This window comes from Miniopterus schreibersii, assembly GCF_964146895.1.
Source record: "Miniopterus schreibersii genome assembly, chromosome: 19".
Taxonomy (NCBI): domain Eukaryota; kingdom Metazoa; phylum Chordata; class Mammalia; order Chiroptera; family Miniopteridae; genus Miniopterus; species Miniopterus schreibersii.
Window position 1 is genome coordinate 22832195 of NC_138119.1, and position 12620 is coordinate 22844814.

Sequence of the window (12620 nt, forward strand, 5' to 3'; positions counted from 1 at the left end):
ATATAGTTTATCCATCAAATCCCTAAGTACTATCAACAAATAATAGGATCTCCTTTGGAGAGGTGTTAAAAAAAAAATCCTTCTTTTGTCTGAGCCTTGGGTCAATTTTACTATTGCAGAGGTTTTGCCAGCTTATCTTTAAGACTTTCCTTTTTCCTCAGTATAAGATGCACAGAGATAATGTGTTAAAGGAAATACTGCAAGGCAGCTTCCCTTGAGAGTACTTAAATCTCCTGACAATAAAAGACACAGCTAGTAAACAGTAAAGGCTATAATATCAGTAATTACAGTTTCTCCTAGAATACAAAATAATTAAATACAGGATTAAAAGTATGAGAGGGTTATTTACTGGTCTACTTTTGGATAGATGGAGTCTGTTAGAAGTTGATAAGAAAACTTAATGGTTTGCCAAGTTATTTAATTTATTTAATATTAAATTTTGGTGAGAAAGCAGGGAAATTAGGAGGCAGGTCACCCAAGGAAGTGTGAGTGTATGCTAGTTACACAGAACTGTTTTCCTCTCACTTCTGTTCCTCCAGTGTACCAGGGAACCTGGAGTTTAGAAACCATTTTTGTGCATTTATGAAGTTTTCTTTGTTTTTCACTCCCAGAAATCTGATTCATGATTTCATTAATGGTGTATTCTAGAACTGTGCTGTTCAGTATGGTAGCCACTAGCCACATGAGGCTATTGAACGCCTGAAATGAGGATAGTTCATCAATGTATACTGGATTTCAAAGATCTGTTTTGAAAAAGTCATGTAGAATCTCCGATGATTTTAACATTGATGACATGCTTAAGTGTTGCTCTTCTGTTGTTTCATGAAATATTGCTGCAGCTCCATTGCAAGGAATCTCATGCTGAATGACAAGCTGAGGCATCTAGATGTGAGTGTGAATAACATCCAAGATGACAGGGTGCTGGTCTTGATGGTGCCCCTGGTGTTTCCAAACTGTAAGCTATGGGAGATGGAGCTGTGTGGTTGCTTTTTCACCAGTGATGCCCTTCAAGACATTGCCTTAATTCTGAGAAAGAACTCCAACCTGAAGAGCCTGGAGCTTGGGAGCAATAACATCGGGAATGCAGGGATGGAGCTGCTGTGTGATGCTTTGAAAAATCCAGTCTGCCAGTTAGAGACCATCAGGCTAGAAGAGTGTATGTTAAATTCCTACACTGCCCACTGTTCACCCCCAAAATTCCCTTATATGCCACTCCATAGTCAAACTCTCCCACTAACCCCAACTGCAGGCAACCAATGATCTATTTTTATCTCTATATTTTTCCTTTCCCAGAATGTCATATAAAAGGAAGCATATAGAATACATTCTTTTTTTTTTTGTCTGGCCTCTTTCACTCTGCCTACTTATTTTGAGACTCATCCATGCTACTCTATATGTCAGTAGAGCATTTCTTTTTATTGTTGAGTAGTAGTCTATCATATAGATAGATTACTATCCATATGCACATTCACCAGCTAAAGGACATGTGGGTTGTTTTCTAGTTTTTGACAGTTATTACTACAGCAACTATAGACACGGGCATACAGGTTTAGTTGGTTCCTCTCAAGACCTCCACCAGTCCCATCCCAGCCATACCAAATAAACATATAATGTAAGAAAACTATACAGTAGTTTCAAATAACCTGCTCACCTCCAATTCCAATCTGATTATTGGCTCTAAATAGAAGTAGTGAAGGAGCCGCTCTGGGAATGATTCTTGCATACTGGATGCTTGGTGTGGAAGGAGGAGAAGAGTGGTGAGGTTTATGCCACACCGAGTGTCCCATCTCCCCCGGACTTGATTTCTTCCATGTTCCTTCCTCTCGTTTGAAGCTGTTGGGGTAGACAGAATTAAAGCTGAGATTATAGACAAGGTTCATGCCAGGCAAGGAAGCAAATACTCCTTTTGGGCTCTCCCTGGCCATGTTCATCCTGGGAATTTGGGTTTGCTGATGTAGAGATCGTGTCCACTGTATTCACCTCTGTTTGTCCAGCACCCAGTAGAGTGAGTGCCTGCATATAATAGATACACAATCATTATTTTTTGGAAGAAGTGAATTCATGAATGAATGAGCAACTGTTGACATTGGTGAGTACTGCTTTACTTACAATTATAGAAAGAATGAACGTTTCACTCAATGTTACCCACTGAAAATAAAATTGTTTGAACAGCAGTTCAATTACGTCAAGAGTAATTGCCCATTGCTATATTTAGACATAATCTAATTCCTAGAGAAATAAGCATATGCAGTTTCAAAGCATAATTACATGTGACATTAAGTGACTTCCCTGTGGATTTCTTCCTGATGACAGAAAATTAAAAGTTCCATAAAACAGTGACAGTGACTCACCTCTTCCTCTCCGAGGGCTGTTCCTCCCAGCTCAAGTTATTGCATTTGCTTAAAAGATGAAACCAGCCCGGCGGGGCGGGGCTCAGCAGTTGAGCATCAACCTAGGATCCAGGAGATCACGGTTTGATTCCCAGTCAGGGCACATGCCCGGGTGGTGGGCTCGATCCCCAGTCGGGGGCATGCAGGAGGCAGCTGATCAATGACCATTCTCTCATCATCGATGTTTTTTTTTTCTCTCTCTCTCTCCCTTCCTCTCTCTGAAATCAATAAAGATATATTTAAAAAAAAAAACCAAAAAAAAAAACCCAGCCCCATTCCACATAAATATGACATCTGGACGCCTCTTCAGGGATGAACATTTTATTGGAATATAGGCACTTGCCAGAGTAAATACGTGGTTACAAAGTGTATTAAGTTTATTTGCTTTACATAATGACCCCAAAAATACACAAAAAACAATCCACAGTGTTGATTTTTTTCTTGAAGTCGCAGACTTCAGAAGGCAAATCCCAACCCCATTTGTTTATGGTAAAGAAGGCAGAGGCAGCCAGCTTTTTTACCTAGTGAAACCATATTATTGTTTTAGTCAGTGATGTCCTTCCCTTCCCCACATTAAAATTGACACATAGCATATATCATTTAGCACTTAGTATAAAGAAATAAAGTCACCTGTCTGGGAGACTTGTGAAACCCTTAGAAATCACTGGCTCCAACCTGGAAGTTACAAATCCAGACTTGAGAATCTTCTCAAACAAATGTAGATGATCAGGCACAATGACCTGTGGTTTTTCACACTTAGCCTCTTTATAAAGCTTTTGGACAAATAAAAAGTCTCATCCCTGTGATTTTCAATATACATATATATTAAGAGAAATTACTCTCCATAATGCAAGGCACTACTGCCTCAGCTCCAAGCTGCAAAGGAGAAAATGATGAGCTAATTTTTTAAAAGAAAATATCATTTCTTTGTGAAAGGTCAATAGTAATGTAACTAGTTTAAAGTCATGGAATTTTTGCTAAACACCATGTCTTGAGGTTTGATGCATTTCCAACAGATTTGCCTGTAGGGGAGATCCCCAGTGCAGCCTGCAGAGCGAGGCTTTCATGCTGCTCATGGAGACCACAGTAACCTTGCTCCAACCCGGGAACCGCTGAAGCAGTACAAAGAAGACCATGTTGAAAGCAACAAACTCGTGGTAATATGAAGTTATTCCATCAGCGTGTTACAATGAATAAGGAATGTTTTTAATGCACTTGAGCTTCCTGTTCCATCTACAAATGGAACAGTCATCCTGCATAGTCTAGTGAATTTGTCTTTTGTGAAATATATACAGAAAAATTATTTGATTATGTCCTCAAATGCATCATCCCACTTAGTGCCCGGCCCCCTGAGGCCCAAAGGATGGGTAAAGGGAGGGCACCGGTGCTCATCCATCCAATGCAGTGAAGGGTACTCTCCTTTAGGGTTGGAAAAAATGACTTTGCGTTCCAAGGGTTCAAGAAGCCCTGATGGGAGAAAAGGGAGAAAGCTGGGACGCTCCTGCGTGGCGGGTAGCCTGGGCTGTGACTTCCTCCCTCGCCGCAGTTCTCCTGGAGAGAAAGGCAGTCCTTGGCAGACAGGGCTGGCTGGGCACTGCTCCTTTGGCTCCTTGCCTTACTGGGCAGAGCATCTGACCATGTGGCCATCTGCCCTTTGGACTTGATTTAAGGGAAGACTCCTCAAGGGCAGAAAGCCCAATTGAAAAAAAGTCTCCCTGCAGCACCAAATAGCACCAGCACAGCAGAGGGGTGGGTGCTGGGTTCTCACATGTCCTGAGCAGCCTGACACGGGCCAGCTCCTTGCTAGGCACTAAGGATAGTCAAGTGACTTGAGGAGGCGGGGAGCCATTATTCAAGGCTGTGTGTTTCTAGCAGGAAGCCCAGAGGCTGATTAAAGCCTAGTTTCTGTCCTCAAAGAGAAGAGCCCCTGGGAGAGACAGGAGGTAAACATAACTTCAGTATTCCATGCTAAATGCAAGGATACGAGTGAGCACTGAGTGTTACGGGGACCAGGGAGGAGTGGCCTCTCCTTCTTTGCGTGTAAGGAGATCCTTCCTGGCTGTGAGGATCTGAGCACTCTAAGAAAAGTTGTAATAGGAAGCTATACCGATACTGATTATCTTTCACCCTTTAAAACCTAGAAATCCAAGAAATTCTTCATGGGGAGGTGGAGAGGGAGGTATTTGAATTCCTGCTGAAATGGTTAACCTGTGGGACAAATCCTCTAAAAAACTGATGTAAACTTACTAGCTGATGATGATCGACACTAGCTTTTGGGACACTACGTTGGGATCTAATACTAAAACTTGTGGAAGGAAACATGAAGATGTAATATTGGGACTGGCGCTTTTAGGAAATAAACTCCCATTTTCTGAAGGACAATCGAATACTTCTTTATTTAATAATCCTTTGGAAGTCCATTCCACCTTTAACATTAACAGTTATAGGTCACAGTCGATTTAGATGTCTGTGTGTCTTTTCCCCCTAAAGTGTAAGTTCTGGGAGAAAGGAACAGGCCTTTTTAAACCACGATCTCCGGCACCTGGGACATCACAGACTCAACTTGCTAAGAGACTGAACAAATGATTTCTACTTCCGGTAACATCTTACTAACCTGATGGTATGTATATATCTTGGCTTTTTTCTTTCTCTCTCTCTCTTCTCCTCTCTCTCCCTTTTCTTTCTCTTGCATTCTTTTTTATTCATTTTATTCACGTATTCACTTTACTTCCTTCTGGGAGCGAAGCAGGACTGTTTCAGTGGGAAGAGGGAAAGCTTTCTTGCCAGCCCAGAAAGCATATCATTTGAAAATTGGTGTTTTCTTAGATTAAATTCCTTTGGGCCTTTTAATTTATACTGAACAAGGCACCTTATCTTTCCTCCTTCTCTTCTTCCTCTGTCTTCTTTTTGGCAGGATGCCTAACACAGCGTGTGGCATAGAGTAGCTGTTTCAAGAACATTTGTTTAATTGGTAGGCTTTACGCCCAATAATTTAGCTAAGCCCTTTCTCTGCACGGTCTAAGGCTCATCTGGAATGCTTCAGCAGGCCAGGGAAATTTTCTTGCCTCCTCTGAGTTTCCCCAAAAGGTGACTGATTAATAAGAATCAACAAGGTTCATTAACAAGACACTGATAGCAGATTTAGTAACAGGCGCAGACAGTTCCACAGACCACAGCCTTCCTCCGTTTCCGCTCAGCTTCCCCAGAGCTCTCAGGCTCCGCGGGGCTGCACACGGCCGTGGGGGCTGGTGTTTGCCACCTACCCTTTCCTGCAGCCTGACTGTGGACAAGTGCCGAGTCCTTAAGAGATGGCGAAGTCGGTACAGCAGACAGTGAAGCTGGATTTACAGCAGATATTTGCGTTCTTACAAAGAATTGAAAAGCCTTAAAGTGCATTAGAAGAAACTGTGCAGAGTGTATTGCAAACCGTGCTCCTACTGTTTTCTCTGTCCTCAATGCAACGCCCTCAGCTGCCTCTCACCCCAAACACTCCATTACCTTTGTAATTCCTACAAAAATGCTAAAGCGACAATTCATGGCAAACAGCTCAGTTCCACAGAGGTTTGCCTCAGTGCTCACACGCTGTGTGCATTCCCTCCGATTTCATCCTACAAATTAAGGAAGTACTTAAAAAAAATTTTTTTGGTAATAATCCACATGCACCCCCTAAGCGTACCCATAACTAGCCCATTGGCTGAGTTTGTTGAAAGAGATACTTTTGCCAAATTGCCCCTTTCACTCCTCTGAGCCTGCCTCTGGGGGACTCTCCCTCGAATCCTCTCTCTGTGGACCTAGGATGTCGTTAGGAGGATCCTCAACCACCCACTGACACTCGTGAACACGGGCACCCTTAATCTCCTCTGCATTCACGCTGGCAGTAGCCTGGGCTGGGCCTCTGTTCCCTCCCACTGCTTCTTCCACAGAGACCTGGCTCTCACTGAGGCCGATGGGATCAGAATTTAAAGTGCAGCCTCCTTGTGGCATGGCCTTACCTCCTTCGTGGGTGTCAGGTCCGGAAGGCCTCCCTGGGAGCTCCCTCCCACTGGGCTCCCCAGCCTCTGCTTGCTCCTCTGTGGGGCCTGGGCTGGTGGCACCCTGGCTGAGCCCTCCACAAGCTGGCTGAGCCTCTGCACATCCCCCCAGCTCCACCCCACTGGCCTCAGCCTCAGCCTCAGCAGGGGGAGAATGGGCCTCCCTCTCCCTGACCCCACCGTCTGCACAGTTGTCCTGACTAGAAGCAGCTGCCTGAGTGGCCTCTGTGTCAATTTGGGTTGTTTCCGCTTCTTTTTCAATTGCTTGGGGAACAGGGGTCTCCTGCTGTGTATCTTTTTCCATCTCGAGGGCGGCAGACACCATTGGTACTTCAACGGTCACCGTCAACAGATTTCTGAGCTCATTCAAGGAGCATGAGGCAGAGATGGATTCTGACTTTTTGTGGGCAGTGGCTTCTCCATTCGCAGGAGTCCCTCCAAACTCCAGCTCTGATGAGAGTGTGGCCCCGGCTCCAGCCATGTCCTCTGCAGCCACGGGATTCACAACAGGGTCACCGATGCCTGAAATAACCACCTGCCCGTCCCCACCTGGGAAAGAAAGGCTTTCTCTTTTGGCCAATGGACTAGGGACCCCAGGCTGCTTCTTTTCCCCTGATTCCTGGAACACATCATTACTTAGGGTCTCGCTATCAGCACCTCCTGGGAGAAGGGCAGAGGCTCTCCTGGCAGGGCTGGCCTGGTTTGACCCTGCAGGGGTCTTCAGATCGGTTAAGCTGGACACGCTTTCACTGGGCAAAGCCATATTGTCTTCAAATAAGTTGTGTTTCTTCAGGACAGCAGCCTCCTTTATCACTGAGACACCAGAAAACAAAACATGGCGTTAACACCCTGTCGTGGGGATTGGCTTTTCTGATTTTACCCAGAAGCCAAACTCTCCTCTCAGCTTCTCTGGCTATCTAGATTTCTCAAGGTCAAATTCCAGCCTACGTCCACCCTCTTCCAGGTAGCCTTCCCTGATGATAGATCGAAGCCTGCAAACTCATTCCAAACTCTGGGCCTCTGTGGTCTTCATTCCTTCACTCATTTATTCAAATGGCAAACACTTACTGGGCACTGACTATGGGACAGGCTCTGGGAATCCAAAGATGAGTAAAATGTGGCCTTTGCTAGCAAGGAGCTCACAATCCATAATGGTATCACCTGTATCACTCATGAGGCCCCCATCACATTTTATTTATTAGCTAATATGTGCAGTTCCAGTTTTTCCCCTTGACTGAAATGCCTCTAAGACAGGAGCAGGCCTTACATTTCTCTGCTTCTTTCCACAGCACAGTCCTGCATGTGTAACGGGCTCTCAGTACTGAGCGTGCAGAGAGAGCCCTGCTGACCTGTTGTCTCCAAGATGGGTTTGGTACTTTCGCCCTAGCATCTTTGTTGTAGATATCTTTGCCACAAGCACTTTTTTAAAAAAATAAGTTTTTGTCGATTTCAGAGAGAGGAAGGGAGAGGGAGAGAGAGATAGAAACATCAATGATGAGAGAGAGTCATTGATCGGCTGCCTCCTGCATGCCCTGTACTGGGGATTAAGCCCACAACCCAGGCCTATGCCTTGACTGGGAATCGAACCGTGACCTGGTTCATGGGTCATGGGTAAATGCTCAACCACTGAGCCATGCTGGCCAAATGCCACAAGCAATTTGATTCAAACATTTACACTGCATAACTAATTGACTGTAAGGCAATTTTGCCTTAAAAAAGATAAAATAACTGGTTGGCAGTTTATTTTTTGTTGTTTTTTTGTGGGGTTTTTTTTGTCAGTTTGGTTTCATTTCTCCATTGACGAAGTAGTGGAGAAAATAAATAGTGGTGATTTTTAAATAGTTAGCATTTTTTTCCGGGTGATGATGATTTTTGCCCCAAGAGTGAGTTGGTTGCTTATTTTGGAACATTACATTCTTCGGAAGAGGAAGAGAGGCACTCAAGGTCCTCTGAGGGTGGTGAGTTAAATCCACATTTCCCACAGAACAAGGACAGGGCCTTAGGTATAATCCACAAAATAAAATCAGCTATTTGCACAGTATTGCAATGAATCCACACACATTTTAAATGTATTTAACTATTTTGTATTTTGCAATAAAGTCTTTTTAATTTTGTTATTTGGTTTTAATGTGTCTCTTTGAATTATCGTAATTTTATCTTTTTTTATGGCAAAATTGCCGTATGGCCAATTAGTTATGGGGCAAAAATGTTTGTGGCAAAAATGCTTACAGCAAAGATGCTACTGCAAAAATAACTAGACACGCCAGAATGAGGATCTCTGTCCATCCAGCTCAGTCTCAGGCCTTGAGAGGAGTAAGAACAGTAACGATAATGACAACAGCTAACATTTTTGACACTAGGCCTCTGGTTATGGCCGTGCAGGTTGTACCATGCCCAACAGTATCACCTCCAACGGGGTGCCACTGACATCAGAGAGAGCATAGGTCTCTGCAGTCAGCATAATAATTTCCTAGCAGCTAGCAGTAGAGTGTCCTGCTCTAAAAATCAGCATATTGTGGCAGTTTTGGACAGAGAGCCGTGAAGGGTCTGGAGGAAGGGAAACTTTTTCTTTTTTTAAAAATATAAGGTTTTTAAAATTTTATGTTTTCCATCACCATTTATCTCCTCTATGCCCTCTTCCACCTCCACCCACCTCTTTTTATAAAATAAGGAATAATTTTATTGCTGTTATCATTTATTCCCTAGATTAGGCAAATTATTATTTTTTCATTTAAATGCTACTTTTTAATTATAGTTTACATTCAATATTATTTTGTACTAGTTTTATGTATACAGCATAGTAGTAAGACAATCACATATTTTACAAAGTGTTTGCCCCGATATTGCCAGTACCCACCTGGCCCCATGCATAGTTATTACAATATTATTGACTGTATCTCCTGTGTTATACTCTACATCTTTATGACTATTTTGGAGCTACCAATTTGGTTTTTTTTAATTGAATTTATTGGGAGTGACATTGGTTAATAAAATTATATAGGTTTCAGGTGAAGGGAGCCTTTTTCCAATTCACACCAAGGTGCCGTGGTGGACTGGCGGTGGCCTTGACCAAGCCCTTCCTGCATGAACACTCTGCACTGGCATCTTTACATTCCTTATCTCAGTAGATCCCTTGTAACTGGGACCTGGGCTTGTGCTTGGCCAGCGTTCCTAGTGGAAGGGTTTTGTGACGCTTGACATCTTCCCCATGGAGACCAAATTTATGGATCCTAAATTTTATGGATGGCCCTCCATATCTCTATCAGAGTTTTCCTATCCACACTCCTGTCCCAAGCAGGGCCTGCTTCCACACTGGGTGCTGGAGTCCTGGCAAATTCACAGCGCACTGGGCCATCGCCCTGTGTCCTTCGCTGTCCAGCTGAGAGGAGGTGAGGAATGTTTTGGGAGAGCAGCTGCTACTGGGGTCACCTCCTCCTGCTCTGGGCGGGGTCTTGATCCTGTGGCTAAGAGGAGTCCTTTTCCTCTGTTCTGTCTGGAACAGCTGGAGGACGACAGCTGTTCCTGAGACACCCTAGGTTTAATCTCTCTGGATCTCAGTTTTCTCATTTGAAAAACGAAGCTTCAAATTCCCACCTCACAGAGTTCTCATTTGTAATGAAAGGGAAGAATATCTAATTTGCCCACATAGCGTTTGCTCAGTCAGGGTTAGCACCCTCCCTCCCCTCTCTGTCTCCCCAGCAACATCAATTGCCCTTCCCCTTTCATGCCTGTGAAGCAAACCTAGCTGGCCGTTCTGGGCCCATCTCTGGGGCGCTCCCCTCTATCCAGAGTTCCCTCCAGTACCAGGTGAACCTTCCTCACCTTTCAGGGTTTCATCAAGGAGCATCTGATGTAAAATCTCCTCGTACACGTTTTCCACATGGATCATGTTGGTGTGATCAGCGAAGATGAACTGCTCGTATTTCTGAAGTTCCTGAGGAGCGAGAGACAGAGGACCAGGCGTGAGATGCAGGTTCGTGGAGCAGACATGGGAAGGACAGGCCTGCCCTGGCCAGCGTGTCTCAGTGGTAGAGCATTCACCCAGTCACTGGAGGGTCACGGGATGGATGCCCGGTCAAGGGCAGTGCCTGGGTTGCAGGTCTGTTCCTTGGCAGCAGTCAGAGTGCGGGAGGCAACCAATCAGTGTGTCTCTGTCACTTCCATGTTTCTCTCCCACTCTCTCTAAGGATCAATGAAAAAAATATCCTCAGGTAAGGATTAACAAGAAAAAGAAGGGGCGAGTCCTACTCCTGACCCCTCCTGGCACCACACCTTATACTGGGTGCACACACAGGGGGTAGATTGAGAGATTTGATCATCTCAAGGGGTGTCACTGAGTCTGGTTCCCCCCAACATAACCAAAGTATTTCTTTCTTCCTTTTTCTTAAAAAACACCAGCAGGACTTTCCAAGGTATGTTATACAATAAAATGCAAACATTTTAAAAGTACAGCTCAATGATTTTTAAATCTACACATAAACCCATGAAACCATAACCCAAATTAAGATCGAGGACATAACTCCCACGCCTTTTTCCAGCCACATCCCCCCGGAGATAAGCACCCATCTGGTATCTATCACAATAGCTCAGTTTCTCTTGTTCTTGAGCTTTCTGTAAGTGGAATCGTCCATTCTTTTGTGTTTGTTTTCGAGATTCATCCATGTTGCCACGTGTATCTGTAGCTTGTCCTTTTTATTGATAAGACATTCATCCTATGAATAAACTAAAATTGTTTATCCAAACTGCTGTTGATGGATATTCAGATTTTTCTCCCATCTTCTGACTGTGAGGAATATAAATATTATGAACATTCTCGAGCATGATATTTGTTGATTTAATGACTTACTCATCTTGAGTAGATACCTACAGGTGAGACTACGGGGGCTTGGAGTAGGTGTGTGTCTAACTTTATTAGAAAGGTGTGGGCATCTCTAGTCAAGGGCTCTCCAGGAACCTTCTCTTTCCCTCCAACTGGCCCTGGCACTCACTTATTCTTCTAAGACAACCCAGGCGGGATGCAAAATCCTTTAACCCTTCCTGCATCCCAAGGGTTTCCAAATGGCTTGCCTGTTATCAGCATGAGGACAGAGAAGGTATCAAAAAGCACCAAATAGTATTCCAGTGATTAACTTAGTAAACCTTGCACCTAAGGGTGCTGGAAAAGGGCTCCCGACAGGTGGCTCTTAGAGAGCCAGGGACTTAGCAGTGGGATTGGATGTCTTTTGCCTGGAGGGACAGGATTTACAGCAGGTGATCAGAAGGCACTGTATTCAGACGACCCTCAGTGCTAGGATTCGGGGCTCTGTAGTAGCCCAGGACCAGGTCCTAGCAGGCTCTCATGGTGTCCCTTTATACGTACCCTAGAGGAAAGACAAAGGATTGAGAGGCAGGAGCTCCCAGGACCCCAAGAGGGTCTGTGAGACACACAGACAAAGACTGTGTAGTAGGAGCTCTGCCCAGGAGTCCAGACCCTGCCTTGGACTGGCTGTGGGACTCCCGGCAACATCATCACCACTCTGTACCTCTTTCCTCCTCTGTGAAATGAGGGGCCCGGGCTCATGTCTGCAACACCCTTTCATGTTCCCACGTGGCCTCCGTTCCTTATTCCACTGATGATGATTATTCACCCCCCAAGACTGGGCAAAAGCAGGACCCTGCAGCCCACTACTTAATCCCTCAGGTCTCCTCATTGCTACAACAAGGATATAAAAAGTACCTCCTCCTAGGGTTGAACTTAGAACCACTGAGCTAATCCATGCAAAGTGTTTAACACAGTGCCTCGAACGTGGTAAGCACTCAACAAATGTTAATTGCCTCAGTCTAGCCTTCTTAGTCTTAAGAAGGCTACTGCAAAGTATTACTAGCTCCATTTCCTACAAGATGAAATCGAGGACAAGAGGGAAGAAAGGTGACTTGCTCAAGGCCTGAGAGCCGATACCTGGAGAAGCCAGAACTTGAACTCAGGTCTTGACCCAGCCTCCAGGGTCGGATTTCCTATTACTCTGCTCTGCAGACTAAGTCGCACTTCATAACCACTGCTGGTTGTCGCTGGTTGCACAGAACAGCTTTAAATGATTCATTTCATCAGTTTCACTAAACAAACGTTGCTGGATTTAACAGAGCAAATATTCTCCTGTAATTAAGCATGTTACTTGAGATCTTTTCCTGGAGGTAGTGGCCAAGTTGCAGAGGACACGTC

General features: G+C 44.5%; 1 protein-coding gene across 1 annotated transcript in view; it reads right to left on the bottom strand.

The window, feature by feature from the left end:
- Positions 1 to 1345: 1345 nt before the first annotated feature.
- The window catches only part of NIBAN1 (niban apoptosis regulator 1), a 110437-nt gene continuing 99162 nt past the window's right edge, over positions 1346 to 12620 (bottom strand). Inside the window, exons 13-14 of the mRNA XM_081121008.1 lie at positions 10244 to 10355; positions 1346 to 7234 (exon numbers count right to left, since the gene is read on the bottom strand). Coding sequence (XP_080977134.1) covers positions 6126 to 7234; positions 10244 to 10355 — 1221 coding nt within the window. The 3' untranslated portion in view covers positions 1346 to 6125. The remainder of the gene's footprint in view (positions 7235 to 10243; positions 10356 to 12620) is intronic.